This window comes from Melanerpes formicivorus, unplaced genomic scaffold, assembly GCF_026170545.1.
Source record: "Melanerpes formicivorus ecotype bairdi unplaced genomic scaffold, bMelFor1.0.p_v2 SCAF_57, whole genome shotgun sequence".
Lineage (NCBI taxonomy): Eukaryota > Metazoa > Chordata > Aves > Piciformes > Picidae > Melanerpes > Melanerpes formicivorus.
In genome coordinates, this window is record NW_027142409.1 from 4476016 (window position 1) to 4500062 (window position 24047).

Here is a 24047-nt window from a genome sequence, read left to right on the forward strand (position 1 = left end):
CAGCACCTGGGATAAGAAGCTGTCCTCCATGCATTCTAAAAACCTTCTAGACTGTCTCTTCTCTGCCATGTTGAGTTCCCAGCAGATGTCAGGCAGGTTGAAGTCGCCCATGAGAACAAGGTCCGGAGATCTTGAGACAGCCCTAAGCTGCCTATAGAATGCTTCGTCAACATCTTCCTCCTGGTTGGGTGGTCTATAACAGACTCCAACCAGGGTGTCTGCTCTGCTGGTCTTCCCTCTAATTCTTATCCACAAGCATTCAACCCGATCGTCCCTAATCTCCATCTCAATGGCATCTAGTGCTTTCCTGATGTAAAGGGCCACCCCTCCACCCCTTCTTCCTCGCCTGTCTCTCCTGAAGAGCTTGTAACCGTCAATTGCAGCGCTCCAGTCGTGTGAGTCGTCCCACCACGTCTCTGTGATGGCAACTATATCATAATTTTCCTGCTGCATCAAGGCTTCCAGCTCCTCCTGTTTGTTACCCATGCTTCGTGCATTAGTGTACATGCACTTCAGCTGGGCTGCTGGTTTCACCTCCGACTCTAGCTTGTCGCCCCCAGACTCTTGTCTGAGAGGACTATTTTCAGCCCCTTCCCCCTTCGAAACTAGTTTAAAGCCCTGTCGATGAGACCCGCCAATTCCCTACCCAGGATCTTTTTATCTTTGGGGGACAGTCCATTCTCATATACAGTGATCTTTCCCCTTCTCTGGGACAGATGTACTCTATCTGTTGCCAGCTGGCTTGGTGCAGTGGAAAGTTTCCCAATATCAAAAAACCCAAAATTCTTTTGACTGCACCATCCTCTAAGCCACTTCTTAACTATAGCTGCTGACCTGTTCCTTACTGTATTCCCTCCTGCAGTTAAGGGTATTGATGAAAAAATTATTTGTGCCCCTGACCCCTCAACCAGGTCTCCCAGGGCCCTGAAGTCATCTTTGATAGCCCTGGGAGTTCTGGTTGCAACATCATCATTCCCTAACTGCATAACTAGTAAGGGGTAGTAGTCAGAGGGTTGTACCAGTTTAGGCAGCCTACTGGTAACATCATTAACTTGGGCTCCTGGCAGACAACAGAGTTCCCTATGAGATGGGTCAGGCCGACATATAGGGCCCTCCATTCCCCTCAGAAGGGAATCACCAATAACAATTACCCTCCTCTTTTTATTGAGGGAACAGGTCCTGATGCCAGCAGAAGACTGTTTGACCTTAGGCTGCTTTGCCTTAGGCTGTTTAATCTTAGGCTGCTTAGCCTTAGGGAGAACCCCAGATGGTGTGTCCTCCGGCATCAGGACCACCTCACCCTCAATTTCCAGTGCTCCATATCTGTTTTCTAAGAGCAGCGGGGAAGGTGAGGGGAGGCAAGGAGGTTTAACTTTGCGTCTTTTGAGAGTAACCTGCGTCCATTCACCTCTGCTTTTTGAATAACCAGCCTCTGCTGGGGGAGCCTGCAGAGCCTGCTTACTCCGATTCAACTCTTTTCTCTTCTGATTCTGATTCACCTCTTTCCTCCTTTGGTCCATCTCCTTCCTCCTCTGGTTCATCTCTTTCCTACATTTCCTTACATTTCTAAGGCTAGCAAACTTATCCCTCAGTCTGGCCACCATATTAAGCAGATAGTCAACCTGCTCACACCTTATACAAGAGTTGCCCCCACTACCTTGCGTCTCAAGGGCCAGGCTCCAGCATTCTCTACAGCCAGATACCTGGACAGCTACGTGCTTCTGTTCTACCTCGGTCTGGGTCGACACTGATTTTTTTAGGGAGATTTTGCTGCGAGTTACAACCATGGCTGTCCCTGGCCACAGCACCTACTGCCAATTTAAACACAAAAACAAAAACCAAAAAAAAAAAAAAAAAAAAAAATGGCCGGCGCGTGAGCGTACAAGAGAATACGGGCTGCCCGACGAAGTGAACCCCCCGAGCCGCAGCAGAGCCTTTTAAATTCAGCCGCTCCCGCCACTGGGATCATGAGTCTGACCACGTGAAAGAGCGGCTGCTCCTTCCCCGCGGCAAAACTCGGCAGCGATGGCGATTCCCGCAGCCCGAAAAGGAGAGCAGCGGCTGGTCCCCGGCGGTTGCTGGTCTGGGTGCTGTCTCGAGGAAGCTGCCCGACGAAGTGAACCCCCCGAGCCGCAGCAGAGCCTTTTAAATTCAGCCGCTCCCGCCGCTGGGATCACGAGTCTGACCACGTGAAAGAGCGGCTGCTCCTTCCCCGCGGCAAAACTCGGCAGCGATGGCGATTCCCGCAGCCCGAAAAGGAGAGCAGCGGCTGGTCCCCGGCGGTTGCTGGTCTGGGTGCTGTCTCGAGGAAGCTGCCCGACTGTCTCAAGGTCATCAGGTCTTGTCCTTGTGGGTGACTTCAACCTGCCAGATATCTGCTGGGAAATTAATTCAGCAGAGAGGAGGCAGTCCAGAAGATTCCTGGAGTGCATGGAAGACTGCTTCCTGATGCAGCTGTTAAGTGAGCCTACCAGGTGTCAGGCTCTGCTTGACCTGCTGTTCTCCAATAGGGAAGGGCTGGTGGGAGACGTGATCGTGGGAGGCTGCCTAGGGTGCAGTGACCACGAGATAGTGAAGTTTTCAATATGCAGGGAGATAGGGAGGACCACCAACAGAACCTTCACCTTGGACTTCCGGAGGGCAAACTTCAGCCTATTTAAGAAACTTGTTTGTAAAGTCCCCTGGGTAGCAGCCCTCATGAACCGAGGGGTCCAGGAGGGTTGGACCTACTTCAAAGAGGAGCTCTTGAAGACACAGGAACTGGCAGTTCCCATGTGCCGAAAGATGAGCCGTCGGGGAAGGCGACTGGCCTGGATGACCAAGCAGCTCCTGGAGGATTTAAGGGGAAAAAAGAGGCTGTATCACCTTTGGAAGGAGGGGAAGGCTTCTCGAGGTATGTTCAAGGAAGCTGTTAGATTATGTAGGAAAAAAATTAGAGAGGCAAAGGCCGAGTTGGAACTGAAGCTGGCCACCTCTGTGAAAGATAATAAAAAGCATTTTTACAAATACATTAATGCTAAAAAGAAGGGCAAGAAGAACCTGCACTCCTTATTGGACCTGGAGGGGAACACTGTGAAGATGAGGAAAAGGCTGAGGTCCTGAACACCTTCTTTGCCTCAATTTTTAACAGCAAGGCAGGAGTTCAGAACGAGTGGCCTCCTGAGCTGAGTGACGGGGGCAGGGAGCAGTGTAATGCCCCAGAAATCCATGAGGAATTAGTTCGGGACCTGCCAAGCCACTTGGACACTCTCAAGTCCATGGGACCGGATGGGATCCATCCTAGGGTGCTGAGAGAGCTGGCAGATGAGCTGGCCAAGCCACTCTCCATCATTTTCCTCCAGTCCTGGCTCACCGGTGAGGTCCCAGATGACTGGAAACTGGCCAATGTGGTCCCCATCCACAAGAAGGGTTAGATGGAGGAACCTGGAAACTCCAGGCCAGTCAGCCTGACCTCAGTGCCAGGGAAAATGATGGAGCAGATTATCCTGGCGGCAATAACTGCGCACCTGAAGGATGGCCAAGGGCTCAGGACCAGCCAACATGGATTTAGGAGGGGCAGGTCCTGCCTCTCCAACCTGATCTCCTTCTATGATCAGGTGACCCGTCTGGTGGATGTGGGGAGGCCTGTGGATGTGGTCTACCTGGACTTCAGCAAGGCCTTTGACACCGTCCCCCACAGCAAACTGCTGACTAAACTGTCAGCTCAAGGCTTGGACTATGACACTGTGCTGGGTTAGGAACTGGATGGATGATCAAGCCCAGAATGGTGGTGAATGGTGCCACATCCAGCTGGCAGCCAGTCACCAGTGGCATCCCCCAGGGATCAGTGCTGGGCCCCGTCCTCTTTAACATATTCATCGATGATCTGGATGAGGGGATTGAGTCAGTCATCAGCAAATTTGCAGATGACACCAAGTTAGGAGCAGATGTTAGTCAGTTAGAGGGTGGAAGGGCTCTGCAGAGGGACCTCGAGCGACTAGGCAGATGGGCAGAATCCAATGGGATGGCATTCAACAAGTCCAAGAGCCGAGTGCTGCACTTTGGCCACGGCAATCCCATGCAGAGATACAGGCTGGGGTCAGAGTGGCTGGAGAGCTGCCAGGCAGAGAGGGACCTGGGGGTGCTGATCGACAGCTGCCTGGACATGAGCCAGAAGTGTGCCCAGGTGGCCAAGAAGGCCAATGGCATCCTGGCCTGCATTAGGAATGGTGTGGCCAGCAGGAGCAGGGAGGTCATTGTGCCCCTGTACTCTGCATTGATTAGGCTGCACCTTGAGTCCTGTGTCCAGTTCTGGGCCCCTCAGTTTAAGAAGGACATTGAAACACTTGAACATGTCCAGAGAAGGGCAACAAGGCTGGTGAGAGGCCTTGAGCACAAGCCCTATGAGGAGAGGCTGAGGGATCTAGGATTGTTTAGCCTGGAGAAGAGGAGGCTCAGGGGTGACCTGATTGCCCTCTACAACTACCTGAAAGGTGGTTGTGGCCAGGAAGGGGTTGGTCTCCTCTCCCAGACAACCCGCACCAGAACAAGGGGACACAGTCTCAAGCTGCGCCAGGGGAAGTTTAGGCTCGTGGTGAGGAGAAAGTTCTTCACTGAGAGAGTCATTAGTCATTGGAATGGGCTGCCCAGGGACGTGGTGGAGTCACCATCCCTCGAGGTGTTCAAGGGGCGATTGGACGTGGCACTTGGTGCCATGGTCTAGTCATGGGTCTGTGGTGACAAGTTGGACTCAATGATCCTTGAGGTCTCTTCCAACCTTGGCGTTACTTTGATACTGTAAAATCAGAACCAGGTGTGGTTCCTTAAAAGGCTAATGTAGTACTGAATATGACAAGGTAGACTTGATTGGAAAGAACTAGGACTCATGGCAAAGTTGAGACAGGAATTTTGAGTACAAAATGGAATAGAGTGAACAGTAAATTTTGAACACAGGTTTTAACACTTGCCCATGAAGGGGACCTGATGTAGGATGCTGGGAAGCATTACTACAACCACTTAGGTGAACTAATCATGTGTGGAAAGATAAGTATAGTTAAAACCAGGGGGTTTAATGTGAGAGGATGGAAGCTGGTAGAACTTCTCTTACAAACAGGAGGCAGAAAAACAAAGAAGAGAAGAGCATTTGATTGCATTTGGGGAGTGTTGAAAGAGCTGGAGAGCTGAATACCGAGCAGTTCAGATTAAAAAAACAATCAAGATGTTATTATATGAGCAGTACCTGGAGTTATCTATGGACACGAGCATGAAATAGGTTCCAAGCTATCTTTGCCGCCAGTGGAAGCAATACTTCCATTTCCATATGGCAGTTGGTCAAAGATTAATGCGGAGACTGGAGTACAGAACTCATCAAATTAAGCATTGGCTTGGATAACCCTTAGTGGAGTCCTTCATTCTAGAAAATGGGTGATAAAGCATGCCTCTAAGTGTGATCTGCAAATGGTTCTGGTATAGATTCTATGATAGAAACTTAAGTTTCAGCTGGACAGATTTGTAGGATTTATTTCAACAAGCAAACTGTCAGGTGCCTTGGGGACTGGTTTTCCATGTTTTAAAATGTCATTACATTTTTAACATTTAAAGAATGGAGAAAATAAGATTCAGAAAGCTCTAAACCTGGTGTCTTTTACATGAAAAGAACATAATCAGATCAATCAGAAATACGAGAGTTGAGAAAGGCAACACCAGAAGCGGAGAGGTAGCAAAGACAAGTTGTAGATAACACTTAAGGGAAATACAATTCAGGTTCAAGGAGAAAGATGAATCTCCTTATGAATCTTTCTGTGGGATTTTCCCCTTCTTTCATGGCTGTCAATTCATAACTTGGGCAATACTGCATATCTTTGAGGAACCTCATCAGAGCCTGGAAGGACAGATGTGGGATATAAAACTGGGTATGAAACAGAAATGATAGAGCGGGACAGTGACTGGAGAGAAGTTTGCTTATGTCAGTGAGAGAAGATAGAACTGTAATGTAGTCATGAGAAGAATGGTAACAGTCACAAGGAGTAGCATGAGTGAACAGAGTTGCGTAGGATGAAAATTACATTGCAGGGTATGCAAAGGAAAGAGCTTCTCTGAAGTGAGTTCTGGGCTTTTGTCCATAGTTCCTGAATCACTTGAATAGTGATTTCAGTTCCATAATAATGTTAATACCTCTGGTGATATCTGGAGTGCATCATTGTGAAAGATGTTAATTTTCAAATCACAAACTAGGTTATGTGTTTGTTTCAAAAATAATGTAACTGCAGTTTTCAGTTATTGCTGGAGTCAGTGATCAGGGTGCCATTTATGATAGAATAGAATTAACCAAGTTGGAAAAGACCTTTGAGATCACCGAGTCCAACCTATCACCCAACACTACCTAATCAACTAAACCATGGCACCAAGTGCCCCATCCAGTCTCTGAAACACCTCCAATGATGGTGACTCCACCACCTCCCTGGGCAGCCCATTCCAATGGCCAATCACCTTTCTGTGAAGAATTTCTTCCTAACATCCAACCTAAACCTCCCCTGGCGCAGCTTGAGACTGTGTCCTCTTGTTCTGGTGGCCTGGGAGAAGAGACCAACCCCCACCTGGCTACAACCTCCCTTCAGGTAGTTGTAGAGAGCAATAAGGTCTCCCCCAAGCCTCCTCTTCTCCAGGCTAAGCAACTCCAGCTCCTTCAGCCTCTCCTCATAGGGCTTGTCTCCAGACCTCTCACCAGCTTTGTTGCCCTTCTCTGGACACATTCCAGCAACTCAACATCCTTCCTAAACTGAGGGGCCCAGAACTGGATACAGTACTCAAGGTGTGGCCTAACCAATGCAGAGTACAGGGGCAGAATGACCACCCTGTTCCTGCTGGCCACACTACTCCTGATGCAGGCCTGGATGCCATTGGCCTTCTTGGCTGCCTGGGCACACTGCAGGCTCATGTTCAGCCTACTATTGATCAGTACCCCCAGGTCCCTCTCTGCCTGGCTGCTCTCCAACTACTCTGACCCCAGCCTGTAGCACTGCATGGGGTTGTTGTGATGCATAGGACATTTGTTTGAAGTAGTGAGCAGATTATAGAAGAGTGAATGTTTGTAACAAGACATTCAAAACAGGTAAAGTAGAAGGTAAAAAAAGAAATAGAAAAAGCCTTGAAGTTTTGAAATTCTGGGAGCTAGTTAATGAATTAGATAGGACCAGTGTCGTGGGATGGAAGGGGTAGGCCGAGAAGCCTCCTCCCTTCCCCCTTGTAAGGTAAAGGGAAAAGAAAATTGAAGGGAAAGGAAAAAAAAAACCTCACAAGCTGAATTAGCAAAGCAGTGGAGCTATATTTACAAAGCGATGTAGGGTTTGCAGGGAGATATTTACAAATTTACAATATCTACAATATATACAAAGATATACAACAGAGTAACACAGAAATGAGAGTAAACCCCTCTCGGCAGAGAGGGGGGTTCCCCACCTCCTCTTTCCCCTCTTTCCCCCCTTTCCCCAGATTAGGTTAGAAGAGAGAGAGAGCGAAAGAAAGAAGTTAAAAGCAGTTTTGTGTTAATTGGAAAGGAGTTAATACAGGCCTTATCAGTTTTTCTCTCAAGGCCGGAGCCTTGGCAGAAAGCCCAGCACAGGGACAGAGAGCAGCCGCACCGTAGAAAGGCGGAAGCAAGACTGATAGAAAAGTCGTGGAAATGTCCAGTTCACTCCCAGTTCCGAAAAGTGCTTCCTCCCACTTCACCAATGAAATTAGTTTAGACTATTCCTTCCGTTTACCAACTTCCGTCCACCATATTCTCTTTCTTAAGGGGGCAACGTCAACCGGCCACAGTCCACCCCTTCTAAACAATTTCATTGGCTGTTCATACTGTCCATCTAATCCAAAACGATATTTACAGTTCGTGAGTAAAGTTCATAGTCCATTCCGGCTATGCTCAGATGTAGATGATTCAAAAGTCCAAGAAAATCAGAAAATGAGAAAAATGGAAAACAGTTCATTTCTTCGCCGACGAAGCGAAGAAAAGGGAAACAGGGATTCTCAGGGTCTCTTAGTTGACTCAGGGCTCTCAGGGATCTCAGGGTTCGTGCACTGTAGATTCTTCGTTGATTCTTCCTCTGGACGCGATGTAGCTGTACAGCAGTTTGAAATTAACCTCTTTCAGCTAAAGTTAAATTTCTTTGTGGAATACACTGAATTTCACCATTCTCTTGCATTACCCAATAAGTGTGACCCGGACCTTCAGCTGAAACCACCCCTCGGACAGGTTTAGCCTCTCCTGAGGGTGAAAATACCCAAACAGTTTTACCTAACAGATTCTTTTCTCTAACAACAGGAACTCTATCACCTTCTACTTTCCGTAGTAGATCTGAATGTGCAGGTCCAGCTCGATTCACTGAACCTCTACTATTTACCAGCCAGGTTGCTTGTGCTAAATGTTTTTCCCAGTTTTTCAAAGATCCACCCCCCATGGCTTTGAGAGTGGTCTTCAACAAACCGTTGTAGCGTTCAATCTTCCCTGAAGCTGGTGCATAGTAGGGAATGTGGAATATCCACTCAATACTGTGCTCTTTTGCCCAGCTCTTTACAAGGTTGTTCTTGAAATGAGTTCCGTTGTCTGACTCAATCCTCTCTGGAGTTCCGTGTCTCCACAGGATCTGTCTCTCCAGACCAAGAATGGTGTTGCGTGCAGTTGCATGTGGAACTGGATAAGTTTCCAACCATCCAGTGTTTGCCTCTACCATAGTAAGCACGTATTGCTTACCAGAACGAGAACGTGGTAGAGTGATGTAGTCAATCTGCCAAGCTTCACCGTACTTGTACTTGGACCATCTGTCACCATACCACAAGGGCTTAAGTCGTTTTGCCTGCTTAATAGCAGCACAAATGTCACAGTCATGGATGACTTGCGTGATAGCATCCATGGAAATGTCTATGGATCTGTCACGAGCCCATTGGTATGTTGCATCTCTGCCTTGATGTCCTCACGAATCGTGAGCCCACCGAGCTAAAAATATCTCACCTCGGTGTTTCCAGTCGAGATCAAGATTAGAGTCCATGTCTACTTGAGAAACTCTTGCAGCTATATCTGCCTGATGGTTGTGTTGCTGTTCCTCAGTAGCTTTGCTCTTAGGAATGTGAGCATCGATGTGTCTCACTTTCACTGGGATTCTCTCGATTCGATCAGCAATGTCCTGCCACAGGTTGGCTGCCCAAATGGGTTTTCCTTTTCTCTGCCAACCACTCTTCTTCCAGTTCTTTAGCCAACCCCATAGAGCATTGGCTACCATCCATGAGTCGGTGTAGAGATAAAGCTTTGGCCATCTCTCACGTTCAGCCACGTCGAGAGCTAGCTGGACAGCTTTTACCTCTGCGAACTGACTGGATTCTCCTTCTCCATCTTTCGCCTCTGCAACTCGGCGTGTTGGACTCCACACTGCAGACTTCCACCTTCGCTTGTTTCCAACAAGACGACAGGAACCGTCTGTGAACAAAGCATATTTCTTTTCATCATCAGAAAGGTCATTGTAAGGAGGAGCTTCCTCAGCACGAGTTACTTTCTCCTCTGGAGGTTTAGCACAGTTGATGCCTTCAGGCCAACTTGAGATCACCTCCAGTAGACCAGGTCTTTCAAGATTTCCCATTCGAGCTCTCTGTGTTATCAGAGCCATCCACTTAGACCATGTTGAGTCTGTGGCATGATGTGGTGTGGAGCCCTTGCCTTTGAACATCCAATTCAAAACTGGTAATCTGGGAGCTAGAAGAAGTTGTGATTCAGTTCCAATCACTTCAGAAGATGCTTTTACTCCTTCATAGGCAGCTAAAATTTCTTTCTCTGTTGGAGTATAGTTAGCCTCTGAACCTCTGTAACCTCGACTCCAGAAACCAAGAGGTCGTCCACGTGTCTCACCTGGAGCTTTTTGCCACAAGCACCAGGTTGGACCATTGTCACTTGCAGCCGTGTACAAAATGTTCTTAATGTCTGGACCATCTCGGACAGGTCCCAGACCCATTGCTTGAATCACCTCTTGCTTTATCTGGTCAAAGGCTGCTTGTTGTTCAGGTCCCCAGTGGAAATGGTTTCTCTTTCGAGTCACATCATACAGAGGTTTCACAATCTGACTGTATCCAGGAATGTGCAGTCTCCAAAATCCCACTATCCCCAAGAAACGTAGGGTCTCTTCCTTGTTTGTGGGACTTGCCATGGTAGAGACTCTATTTACCACATCCACTGGAATGTGTCGGCGTCCATCCTGCCACTGCACTCCCAGAAACTGAATCTCTGTGGTAGGTCCTTTCACCTTGTCTCGTTTGATGGCAAAACCTGCATCCAGAAGAATGTCAATGATTTTGTTACCTTTCTCGAAGACTTCCTCAGCAGTTTTACCCCAGACGATGATATCATCGATGAACTGGATGTGTTCTGGAGCACCGCCTTTCTCCAGAGCATCGTGGATCACTGCATGACAGATGCTTGAGCTGTGGATCCAGCCCATTGGCAGCCTGTTGAAAGTGTACTGGATTCCTCTCCAGGTGAAAGCAAACTGAGGCCTGCATTCCTCTGCTATGGGAATAGAGAAAAATGCATTAGCAATGTCTATGGTAGCATACCATTTGGCCTCTTTGGATTCCAGCTGATACTGCAGTTCCATCATGTCTGGTACTGCTGCACTCATAGGTGGTGTCACTTCATTCAGGGCTCGGTAGTCTACCGTCAGACGCCAGTCTCCATTCTGCTTTCGCACAGGCCACACTGGACTGTTGAAAGGTGAATGAGTTTTGCTGACGACTTTCTGACTCTCCAACTGACGAATCAGATTCTGAATGGGCAACAAAGAGTCACGGTTGGTTCTGTATTGTCTGTGATGCACAGTCTGAGAAGCAACCGGCAATTTAATGTCCTGTATCTTATGTTGTCCCACAACTGCAGATTCATCAGAAAGCTCAGGTCTGGCAGACAGCTTCAATTTTTGTCCATCAATTTCTATTGAAGCCACTCCAAAAGCCCATTTGTAACCTCTAGGGTCCTTGAAACGCCCTTCTCTCAGAAAATCAATTCCCAAAATACAAGGTGCGTCAGGTCCGGTCACAACTGTATGCTTCCTCCATTGTTTACCAGTTAGACTTATATTAACCTCTACCTTACTTAACTCTTGAGATCCACCAGTGACTCCCAGAATAGTTATAGACTCTGATCCCTGATAATTTGATGGTATTATGGTGCACTGAGCTCCTGTGTCAACCAAGGCCCTGTACTTCCGAAATTGTGAAGTGCCAGGCCACTGGATGTACACATCCCAATAGATTCTATTATCTCTGTTATCCCTCTCCTCCCCCTGGCGGGAGGCAGGGCACCCCTAGTTATGGGGAACATGCGCACATGTGCATTGCACATATTGTGCAGGGTTATAACTTTGCATGTTATGACTGGAGCCACTGTTGGAGCCATAAGAGTCGTTATGGGGAACTGTGGAAGTAACAGCTACCCTTCTGGTATTACTACCTTGGGTTCTGCCACTTTGCAATTCCCTCAGTCTCCTGAAAAGATTAGAAGTTGGTTGGCCATCCCAGCGGCTCATGTTCTCACCAAACTGATCACGCAGAGTTATCCAAATAGTTCTACGTGATTGCCTTGGTGGTCTGTTTTGGAATGACCTGTTTTGGAATGTCCTGTTTTGGAATGACCTCCTTGGAGGACGTGTATTCCTCACAGATGAAACTTGTACCCACCTGGAGGAAGAATTGAAATTATCCTTCTGTGCCAATTGGTATATGGAATCTTTTAGATCCTTCATGCAATTCTCAATTTTTCCAGACAGAGTTTCAATGGCTGAAACCAAAGAACCACGTGTCATGCTATCCTCCAATTGTCTCATTTGATCACTGAATTGGCCAACCGTAGGAGAAGCTCCACCATAACTTCTTGACACAATTCTGCTTGCCAGAATGTTTGCATAATTAGAAGGAGCAAGTTTGATGATCTTTTTAGCAAGACCAATACCCACAGGAATGTCATCAGGATTCAGAGTTTCATGTTCACCATAGAGTAGCTCTCTAACAGCAAATTCTCTCAAGCGCTTAATTCCCTCATCTATGGTAGTCCAGGGTTTAGGATTCCATGGAAGATCATCTCGGGAAGGGTATCTCAGGGCAACCGCTATTAAGAGGCGTATCCACAGATTAACCTTACCGAGAGCTTCGCCTAGATGTCTATCTATTCCATTGTCCCTTGAGAGAGTTCCTAACTGAGCTGCTGACTTGTCTCCAACTGTTAGAGCTGAAGCACCTGTATCATAACACCTACTAAGCCAAGCTAGAACTGGCTCCTTATCTGCCCTGGTGAAATCTTTACGGACATTTCGCAATTCCTCCCGTGGTGACGAACAGTCTGTAATATCATCTTGATCTTCATCTCCCTGAATTCTTTGCCCGTAAAATCCTGCTGTCATTCTCCTAAGGATCTCTTTAAGCTGAGAACCACCTTTGCCAGCTGCTTTCCTAGCTTCATCTCTATCCTGCTTTGATCTCACTAGGTTAGCTAGATCTTTAAAACAAACCTTCTCTTCCTCCTGAGCAGGATCTTTTAGAGTAGAGGGCCCCTCACCAGGATCAGTCTCCTCCTCTTCTTCTCCATCTTTGCCCTTTCCAGCTCTAGTCTTTAAAGGAGCCACCTTAACTGGAGCTGTGTTTGAATTTACAGCCACCTTAATGGAAGCTGACAGGTCCTGAGATAAATCAGCTGCTGGGGCAGTGACTTCCGGTCCCACCGAGGGAGTGGGTGGAAGTGACGTTGCTCCATTACTGGCCGACGGAGAAGAAGAAGAAGGAGAAGTAGTGGGAGAAGGAGTAGGTGCCATGTTGATACCAGCCGATGCCCTTGGCTGCTTGCTAGAATCAGCAAAGTCATTTAGAGCTGCCTTACCAATTAACTTTTTAGCCTTCTTTTTAACTGACATGGGTTCTGCACAGTCCTCGTCACTAGATGACTCTGGGACTGATCGAGAGCCACGGCGTTTTCTTTTTGATCTAGTTTTAATAACAAAACAAGCTCTGGACACCTTTCTCTCTCGCCGTAAAGAAATCAGGAGATACACGATAATTATCACCAGCAGCAGAATTATAGACATGAAATAAATCACCTTTGGATCCCAGGCATCACCTAAAGTTACTGTCTCCTCAGGCGGAATCTTAAAACCCTTTATCTCAATTGGGAGAGTGGTGGAGGTAACATTCCTGTATCTCACTGGCCATAATAAATTAATACATTTTCCATACCACAGTTTAACTCTATACATAGCCCACATATAAATTGTCCGCACCAAATATTTACCCAGGTAATCCAAAATCAAACCCAAACAATATCTGTAAACCAGAGCCCCAAAAATTGAAAAGAACAATCGCTCCACAAACCACAATACCTTCATGTTTGCTAATTCAGCTAGAAAACACTAAATCAATCAAGTAATAAATTAAACCAATTATCTGCCCCACGTTGGGTACGCCAATAAAAAAAATGTCGTGGGATGGAAGGGGTAGGCCGAGAAGCCTCCTCCCTTCCCCCTTGTAAGGTAAAGGGAAAAGAAAATTGAAGGGAAAGGAAAAAAAAACCTCACAAGCTGAATTAGCAAAGCAGTGGAGCTATATTTACAAAGCGATGTAGGGTTTGCAGGGAGATATTTACAAATTTACAATATCTACAATATATACAAAGATATACAACAGAGTAACACAGAAATGAGAGTAAACCCCTCTCGGCAGAGAGGGGGGTTCCCCACCTCCTCTTTCCCCTCTTTCCCCCCTTTCCCCAGATTAGGTTAGAAGAGAGAGAGAGCGAAAGAAAGAAGTTAAAAGCAGTTTTGTGTTAATTGGAAAGGAGTTAATACAGGCCTTATCAGTTTTTCTCTCAAGGCCGGAGCCTTGGCAGAAAGCCCAGCACAGGGACAGAGAGCAGCCGCACCGTAGAAAGGCGGAAGCAAGACTGATAGAAAAGTCGTGGAAATGTCCAGTTCACTCCCAGTTCCGAAAAGTGCTTCCTCCCACTTCACCAATGAAATTAGTTTAGACTATTCCTTCCGTTTACCAACTTCCGTCCACCATATTCTCTTTCTTAAGGGGGCAACGTCAACCGGCCACAGACCAGTATTGTTATTCATTGTTTATTACTGAAATTTTGAATGTAGTAATCTACTGTTCATGCACAGATCATTCATACAGAGGAAACACTGTACAAGTGGTGGACAGACCTAACAGCTGGTGTAATGGAAACAGAATTTAAGTTAAGAAAGAAGATTTAAAGGTCACCTGCTTGAAGCAACGGAGAGAGGGGGAATGGACAAATTAAAAGTAGAGGATTATGATTGCAAATTTGATACTCATGAAAGAGTTAAATGTGGTTGTCAAAGTTACCTCAGGTTATTTTCAAAAGAATTAAGTAAATATTTCAGACTTTTTTTTTTCTTCTGTAAAACAAATTGGTAAGAACTTTTCTACAGTATAGTCTGTGGCTTTATTTGTCAGTATTCAAGAAAATAAACTGAAATTAGAAGAAGTGCAGAGTTGGCTTTACTGGAGTGATTAGATAAGGGTCAGTTAATTTCATGAGGAGACTGAGAGGTTGGTTTGTTTAGTTTCGCACAGCTACACTTGACAAGGGTTCCCTATCTGCTGAAGAGAGGTTTTTAACATAGTGATGTTAACCAAAATCAGATGAGCAGAGACTTCCAAGAATAATTCTGAAGTGGGAATTGGAAGGTTTCAGGCTACCACAGGAAATGAGCATCTGGAATAGATTTTTAAGATAGTTGCTTTTAAAAGAGAACTTGATGTGTTGGCAAGAAAAGTGTTGCTGTTTATTCTTGTGACATCAAGGGTTGAGCTCCTTGGTTATGAAGTTTCTTTTCCGGTTTATGCTGTATGTTACCGTGTTCCCTCTATTTCCTCTTAAAATTATCTCCTATAATCCCAGATTTATCAAATTAAAGTGAGATTTGTTTTTAAATTTGCTATTATATTCTTTTAATATTATTATCAATAGTACTAACCTGTTTTCTTACCCAATTTCTAAATAAATCCAACTTTTTCTTCCTATTTTGTACTTCCAAGACCAGTTTAGTTTCTGTGCTTGGAATATACCAGTTGAAACAAAGGAAACAGTTTGCTTTATCCTGGAAGATGATCTACTACTTTAGAATAGAATAAACCAGGTTGGAAGAGACCTTCAAGATCATCGCATCCAACCCATTAACCAATCCAACCCACCTAAACAACTAAACCATGCAACCAAGCACCCCATCAAGTCTCCTCCAGAACACCTCCAATGAAGGTGACTCCACCACCTCCCTGGGCAGCCCATTCCAATGGGCAATCACTCTCTCTGTATAGAACTTCTTCCAAACATCCAACCTAAACCTCCCCTGGCGCAGCCTGAGACTGTGTCCTCTTGTTCAGGTACTGGCTGCCTAGGAGAAGAGACCAACATCCGCCTGTCTACAACCCCCCTTCAGGTAGTTGTAGAGAGCAATAAGGTCACTGTGGTGAAGGCACATTATGCCCCGATACTGAATCTTGTCCCAGCATGTGGGCAAGTTCCCCCTCCCTCCAGGAGGGAGACAAAAGCCAAGGCATTAGCCAGGCTTGCACGCACCCAGCGCATGCAGCGCTTGTGCTTACACCAAGTATGGGCATAATTCTAGCTTCACGCTTTCTATAGGCTGAAGCCAGTTGCTTATGAGAGTGCCCATTGGTCAAGCCCAGCCTCGAGGAATCTATAAGTATCACCCCAGTTGGTGAACACGTTGCCCCCCTCATTTACTTTGTCTCTGTGCGTGCTCGAGAGAGTAACTCTCGAGCTGCAGCCTTTGCCATTGAGCTTATTGTTGTTAGCTTCTGTTATACATGCACGCATACTGGAAGCCTCTGCATCGTTGAAGAAGCCCAGAGGGAGGACTTTTGCTGAGCCTGAGGAGTTCAGCGTTGCTGCAGCCGGCCGTGCCGATCGGGAGAGCCCATCGTGCCACCGGAGGACTGGACCAAACCCCCGAGGGTAAGATCTGCCCAGTTGCCGGGGAGAAGGGACTTGATCAATACCGAGTCCACGTATGCTTAGCCCCGCCGTAGCGGGAGAGACGCCGAGTGCCGCTCTGAGCCCTGTGAATCTCAGGGCAAACCAAAGCATTGTTCATGCGTATACTGCACTGAAACCGGGACCACTACGAGAGTCCTGTTGCTCCTTGAAGTTCGGTAAAGAGAATCCACCACCTAACGCAGCCGCATTCTCTCCCCGAGGCTGTTTGCATCAGCCCCGAGAAGCGCCGTGGTTGGGCCGATCCCCGTAGCTTCGCCTGCTTCCGTCGTTCGAGCCCACCTACCGGCCACCGTCGTCCCGCCCTGCCGTGCGAGCCAACTTCTGAGGGCCGATCCCACGGACCGACCCCGACCAGGACCGATCCCTGTTGTCTGAAGGGAATTGAATATTGTCCACATGCTTTCCACCCACTAGCACTCAGTTCAAAGTATCCGCGTCTAGCAGAGTAAGCGCTGACGCATAGAAAGATTGTAATATTGCTGTGTATAGCCAGAAGCCGCCCGCGTCCCGCTGAGTCTCCATCTAGTGGCCAAGCGGCGGAACTGCACAGAAAGGGTTTATAGATAGTTCAATTACGTTATAATCATAACACTAAGCCAGTTGTGGAATGTATTTCACGAACGTGCACTAGAACATGTATATAAGTTGGTGATTCATCGGTTATTAATAGTTTGATAATTAATAAAATAATATTTTTATAATTCATATTTCATATTCATAAATTTAATAACCTCTTCACCACAGTCACCCCTGAGCCTCCTCCTCTCCAGGCTAAGCAACCCCAGCTCCCTCAGTCTTTCCTCATAGGGCTTGTGTTCCAAACCCCTCACTAACTTCATTGCCCTTCTCTGGACTCGTTCCAGCAAGTAAACATCCTTCCTAAACTGAGGGGCCCAGAACTGGACACAGTACTCGAGGTGCGGCCTAACCAGTGCAGTGTACAGAGGCAGAATGACCACCCTGCTCCTGCTGGCCACACTGTTCCTGATGCAGGTCCGGATGCCGTTGGTCTTCTTGGCTGCCTGGGCACACTGCAGGCTCATGTTCAGCCTACCATCGACCAGTACCCCCAGGTCCCTCTCTGCCTGGCAGCTCTCCAGCCACTCTGACCCTGGCCTGTAGCACTGCATGGGGTTGTTGTGGCCAATGTGCAGAACTTGGATGTGTTAAATCTCATGCCGTTGGATTCTGCCCATCTGTCCAGCCTGTTGAGGTCCCTCTGCAGAGCCTCTCTACCCTCCAGCAGATCAACTCCTACCCCCAGCTTGGTGTCATCTGCAAATTTACTGATGATGGACTCAATGCCCTCATCCAGATCATCAATAAAGTTGTTTCTGCAACATCAGTTTCTCAGTGGTTAGCCAGTTCCTGTTGCCTGTGCTTTGATGTAGGCATGATTGCTAGCAAGCAACCCTCAGATCTTAACAGTTTCTTCCTCTTTATCACTGAAGTGTCTGCCTTGACATTTTGTTTGAAAATATAGGCATGGAAATGAGTCTAAGTGTCTTATCTGAAAATTTCCTTTTACTGCTGCAAATTTGGCTTTTTGGGGGGGCATTTGATTATTTTTTGTTTGTTTATGGAAAGAATGTAATTGTTAGTAGAAGAGTGGTTCAGAGGTATCAAAATGAGTGTTGCCATTTGTGTGACTTTATACTTGTCTGCTCAAAAGTCAGAGTGGAGCCAAATCATACATTCTCTTTGAAAGAGAAGGTTTTTATGATTCATTGTGCTTCTGGGTGACATTTCACATGTTGTGAATATCCATCTAGGTACTGAAGAGTTTCTGAAGAATGAAAAGGTAGAAAGAGTTCAAGTAATAATCTGGAGACTTTTCTACACTATTTCAGTATAATATTGTTGCCCCTTGTCCTGTCACAGCACTCGCCCTTATATAGAGAAAGGCCACAAGATCATCTCCCCAGGCCTTCTCTTCTTCAAGCTGCACAATTTTAGTTCTTGCACAGAAGTGCTCTGGCCCTCTGATCATTTTTATGGCCCTCCACTCGACCTGCTCCAACAGGTCTATGTCTTGTGCTGAGGACTTGCAGAGCTAGTGTACCCAGGCATGGTCTCATGACAATGGAGCAGAGGGGGAGAATTGCCTCCCTCAACCTGCTTAACACGTAGCTTTTGATGCAGCCCAGGATTCAGTTGACTTTCTGGGCTACAAATGAAAATTGATTGCTCATCTCTAGTTTTTCATCTGCTGGTACTACCAAGCCCTTCTCAGCAGGGGTGCTCACAATCCCTTCATCCCCCAGCCTGTATCAGTGTACTGAGGATTTCCCCAACCCAGTTGCAGGACCCTGGTTTTCCATTCTTGCAGAATCTCTTGGGTTACAATAACATAAACAATCTGCATTCTACCTAAGTAAATAAAAGTCTTTAATCTCATCTGTGCTGGCAAATCCACAGAGTTATTGATTTTTTTTTGTTTTAATCATCTGAAATTTCACTGTAATCTCCTGTTTCCATAGGAAACATTTGTCGCTCTCCAATAGCTGAAGCAGTTTTTAGAAAACTTGTAACTGATGAAAAACTTGACAATAAGGTAAGCTAATTATTTCTGCTCCTTCCTAACAAATAACTACCTTGTAGCCCATTAGCAGAAATATAAGCAATGAGAAAGGAAACATAAAAATATAAATTTGTCTTTCTGTAGTGGAGGATAGACAGTGCAGCGACATCTGCCTATGCACTGGGAAGCTCTCCTGACTATCGAGGACAGAATTGCATGAAGAAGTAGGGCATTACTATGAATCATATTGCCAGGCAGGTACTGTACTTAATTTTCTTTAAATATGTGTATGTATTTGTTCTGGATGACAGACAGTGCTGCTGTTTCAGACTGGAACATGGGGCGCTCCCCAGATGCAAGGGCTTTAAGTTGTCTAAGAAATCATGGCATTGAGACAGCACATAAAGCACGGCAGGTAGAAGAGAGTATATTTTCTTTCTCATTTGTACCCATGCTTTGTTTAGCCCTAACCATTAAATGCACAGAAGTCATTTGGCCAGTGCATGGTTAAGCATCAAGTAGTACATGCAGTTTTCCAATGTGGCCTAACTCTTCCAGTTGACCTAGTGAGTTTCTTGTTGCTAAACTTCATTGGAAGAATAACTTGGAAGCATTGGAGTAGTTTCTACATTATAGAAAAATTTTGCCTTCAAATACTTAGTAGGGGTATTTTGCTGAAACTTTTTTTTATTGCTTTTTATATTTCTATTTAGCAGATTAAAAAAAAAGAGTACTTGTTCACCCATCCAAAAAAAACCCACAAAACCAAACAGGCAAAAAAAGATGCTGCTTTTGCATGAAGATCTCTGTAAAAAAAAAAATAAAATTGTAAGGCTCTAACTAGAATGAATTTCACTCAAACCCATGGTTACTAGCATGATTGGTGGTAACATCTGACAAAAATGTACCCTTGAAGCATTCTTAAGTCAAAGACAGGTTTGTCACTTGGTGAAATCATCTAATTTTTACCAAAATTCATCTCTGTTTTCATTAATGAAAGTACATGTATTTCCATGCAGCATTCCAGAGAGATCAGAAATAAATGTGTCGCCCTCTATTTAAATCATTTAGATACTCAAATAAATGCACATAACTTAATTCAGTCAGCTATTCTCTGGATATAAGATATTCCTTTAGGGCTTCACCTTTACTTAGCTGGAGTTTATACCACTAGCTCTTGTACTGACAAAGAGATCAAGTAGTCTTGTTATTCCATTTCTGTTCCCTTCAGAATTTTACTAGACCTTACTGAGGTCATATTCTTCACTTTCAAAGACTACATGTTTAGGTTTTGTAACTTTTTAAAATAAATTCTCTCAATTAGTCAGTTGCCCTCTGCCCTCTTCTGATGCTAATCTCCATTATATAATAAGACAAGTAGGACTGAGTACAACATTGCTTCAGATTTTCAATGTTTCACTATCAGAAGCCAGTTGTGATCTTTTCCTGTTAAAGGTTCTGGATTTACCAATGATAAGTGCTTAAAACAGCATTACTTACTGTTAGTATGAGCAAAATGGTACCAAAACTCATCAGTCAGTGTTTCGGTCAGAGTAGTGTAATATGTTTGTATTCTTAAAAGACAAGCCTTGGAAACTTGAGAACTGTTCTTGGGTATTACTTGGATGGTTTATGAGCAGTTAAATTAAAGCAAAGCATCCAAAAAAAGTTGACCCTCTGCCTTGAAACGAATCTATATATACTTCTTTGTCAGAGAGGGAATGGAAACACTTGAATGAAGACATTTTGACAAATGAAGAGATTTTAAAAGCAAAATAGCCTAAAATATCACATATGGAGGAAGAGCAAATTAACAAGATTGAGACTAATAAAATGAAAGACTAACAAGACTAAAATTTGTGTAAAACATTCTCATACAAGCGCTTTCTTGTATAAAGAAAATTTTCAAGGCCCTGAACTAAAGTTAACTGTTCATTTTGCACTGATATTAACTATGTAAATTCAATTAATTTGTTTCAAACTTCTGTCAAATGGTGTTTGCTGATTGTCTTAAACTGTGGACCTGCTATCATAGTGTTTCTGGAGAGGAGCTCAAAAGTGTACAATATGACTTTTTAGAGTAGTCAGGTTACTACAAGTGGGAGTGTATTTGCTTCTCTCTAAGAAACAAACTCAAGGATAGAATTTTGTGTGTGACTTGGTTCAGCACAGATTAAGACAGATTTAATACAGAAGCTCCAGAAATAGAAGTGGGATTTATCTTCTGCCTTCAAAATACTGTCATGAGATGACTACCTCATGCAATTATCCTCTTCAGTCCTGTACAAAACTGTTACCCACCCAGTGAAAGGCACTTTCTTTCATGTAATTTTGTGCATAATTATGATAATTGTGGATTGTGTCTTTTTTTAGTCAAAACTGACATAAATGCTACAAGAATGATAGAATGTTAAATTGGATGCATCCTACCATTGTATACAGTGATAATTTCAGTGAATTTAAAGTGAAAAGCAAAGTACAAACAAAGAGTTTAATAACATTTTTGTTTGGTAGGTTCCTCTGTGTTTATTTATGCATCTGCTGAAATTCTCTAAGCTTTTAGTCTTCATGCATAAACCAGATAAGTATTAATCAGTTTCACTTTTATTCATGCTGAGGGCAAAATTGATTCCTGTGTGACTGATACCATGCATTTGCCTTAAAGAGGAGATTGAGATTAGAGGAAGGTTGTATTAAACACTGTTTCACAACTGGATAAAATTGAGGACTACTGCCTCTCTTTATTTTTTAGACAGAGAAAAGGAGGTTTTCCTTCTTTGTAAACTAGGATAAATGTTTAACAGATACATTGGAATGATGATGTGTTTCTCCATTAGTCTTCAATAATGGTTATATGCTTTTTTAAAATGTAAACTTACTGTTTGTGTAGTTCCATCCAAAGTTGACTACTTCATCTCTCCACTACTCTTCTCAAAATGTACATAAATTTTTATGTCTTAAATTTCTTCACCCCCTCAGGTGGCTCAGTTGGTAGCGCATCAGACCCTTAATGGGAAGGTCATGAGTTCAAGCCTGCAGTGGGCAGTAGTGTCCTCCCTACTCTAGTCATGAGGTCTGTGGTGACTGAACATGAGCCAGCAGTGTACCCAGGTGGTCAGGAAGGCCAATGGCATCCTGGCCTGCATTAAGAATAGTGTGGCCAGCAGGAGCAGGGAAGTCATTGTGCCCCTGTACACTGCACTGGTTAGGCCACACCTTGAGTCCTGTGTCCAGTTCTGGGCCCCTCAGTTTAAGAAGGACATTGAAACACTTGAATGTGTCCAGAGAAGGGCAACAAGGCTGGTGAGAGGCCTTGAGCACAAGCCCTATGAGGAGAGGCTGAGGGAGCTGGAATTGTTTAGCCTGGAGAAGAGGAAGCTCAGGGGTGACCTGATTGCCCTCTACAACTACCTGAAGGGTGGTTGTAGCCAGGAAGGGGTTGGCCTCTTCTCCCAGGCAACCAGCACCAGAACAAGAGGACACAGTCTCAAGCTGCGCCAGGGGAGGTTCAGACTCGAGGCGAGGAGGGAGTTCTTCACCGAGCGAGTCATTCATCATTGGAACGGGTTGCCCAGGGAGGTGGTTGAGTCATCGACCCTGGAGGCGTTCAAGGGGAGATTGGACGTGGCACTTGCTGCCATGGTCTAGTCATGGGGCCTGTGTTGATAGGTTGGACTCGATGATCCTCGAGGTCCTTTCCAACCCAAGTGATACTGTGATACTGTGATCATCGCGTCCAACCTATCATTCAGCACCACCTGATCAACTAACCCATGCAACCAAGCACCCTGTCAAGTCTCCTCCTGAACACCTCTAGAGATGGTGATTCCACCACCTCCCCGGGCAGCCCATTCCAGTGGGCAATCACTCTCTCTGTGTAAAACTTCCTCCTGACCTCCAGCCTGAACCTCCCCTGGCGCAGCCTGAGACTGTGTCCTCTTGTTCTGGTGCTGGCTGCCTGGGGGAAGAGACCAACCTCTGCCTGTCTACAACCCCCCTTCAGGTAGTTGTAGAGAGCAATAAGGTCAACCCTGAGTCTCCTCTTCTCCAGGCTAAGCAGCCCCAGCTCCCTCAGCCTCTCCTCATAGGGCTTGTGTTCCAAGCCCCTCACCAACTTTGTTGCCCTTCTCTGGACACGCTCCAGCAAGTCAACATCCTTCCTAAACTGAGGGGCCCAGAACTGGACACAGTACTCGAGGTGTGGCCTAACCAGTACAGTATACAGGGGCAGAACGACCTCCCTGCTCCTGCTGGTCACACTCTTCTTGATGCAGGCCAGGATGCCATTGGCCCTCCTGGCCTCCTGGGCACACTGCAGGCTCATGTTCAGTCTACCATCAACCAGCACCCCCAGGTCCCTCTCTGCCTGGCCCCTCTCCAGCCACTCTGACCCTAGCCTGTAGCACTGCATGGGGTTGTTGTGGCCAATGTGCAGAACCCAGCACTTGGATGTGTTAAATCTCATGCCGTTGGATTCTGCCCATCTGTCCAGCCTGTTGAGGTCCCTCTGCAGAGCCTCTCTACCCTCCAGCAGATCAACTCCTACCCCCAGCTTGGTGTCATCTGCAAATTTACTGATGATGGACTCAATGCCCTCATCCATATCATCAATAAAGATGTTAAAGAGGATGGGGCCCTGCACTGGTCCCTGGGAGGCTCCACTAGTGACTGGCCACCAGCTGGATGTGGCACCATTCACTACCACTCTCTGGGCTCGACCCTCCAGCCAGTTCCTAATCCAGCTCAGAGTGCTGCTGTCCAAGCCATGGGGTGACAGCTTGGCCAGGAGTTTGCTATGGGGGACGGTGTCAAAGGCCTTGCTGAGGTCCAGGTAGACTACATCCACAGGCCTCCCCACATCCACCAGGCGGGTCACCTGCTCGTAGAAGGAGATCAGGTTGGTCAGGTAGGGCCTGCCCTTCCTAAATCCATGCTGGCTGAGCCTGATCCCTTGGCCATCCTCTAAGTGTTGTGTGATTGCACTCATGATGACCTGTTCCATGATCTTGCCTGGCACTGAGGTCAGGCTGACAGGCCTGTAATTCCCTGGCTCATCCAACCGGCCCTTCTTGTGGATGGGCACCACGTTGGCCAGCATCCAGTCTTCTGGGATCTCTCCAGTGAGCCAGGTCTGATGAAAAATGATGGAGAGTGGCTTTGCCAGCTCATCTGCCAGCTCTCTCAGCACCCTAAGATGGATCCCATCTGGTCCCATGCACTTGTGGGGATCCAAGCAGCTGAGGAGAGCTCCAACTACCTGCTCATGGAATCTATTGGCTAAATAATTTACCTGCTCTACTAGGGGGAAAAAGCTGATTTAAGATTTTATCCTTAGTTTATTTTGGAAGAGAAAGAGAACACTGGTATTTTAAAAGAACTTGTAGAATACAAGAACACAGAACATGAATTGTCTTCAGGAATGACAGGAGAACAGTAGTGTTATTTATACTCCTTTATTAATATACCAAATAATTTACT

At 45.9% G+C, this 24047-nt stretch overlaps 1 protein-coding gene across 1 annotated transcript in view; it reads left to right on the top strand.

Moving 5' to 3' along the window:
- Window positions 1-20272, top strand: part of ACP1 (acid phosphatase 1) — a 34942-nt gene extending 14670 nt beyond the window's left edge. The window contains exons 2-3 of the mRNA XM_068161361.1: window positions 18529-18602; window positions 18871-20272. Of these exons, the coding sequence (XP_068017462.1) occupies window positions 18529-18602; window positions 18871-19080 (284 nt within the window). The 3' untranslated portion in view covers window positions 19081-20272. The remainder of the gene's footprint in view (window positions 1-18528; window positions 18603-18870) is intronic.
- The last annotated feature ends 3775 nt before the right edge of the window (window positions 20273-24047 follow it).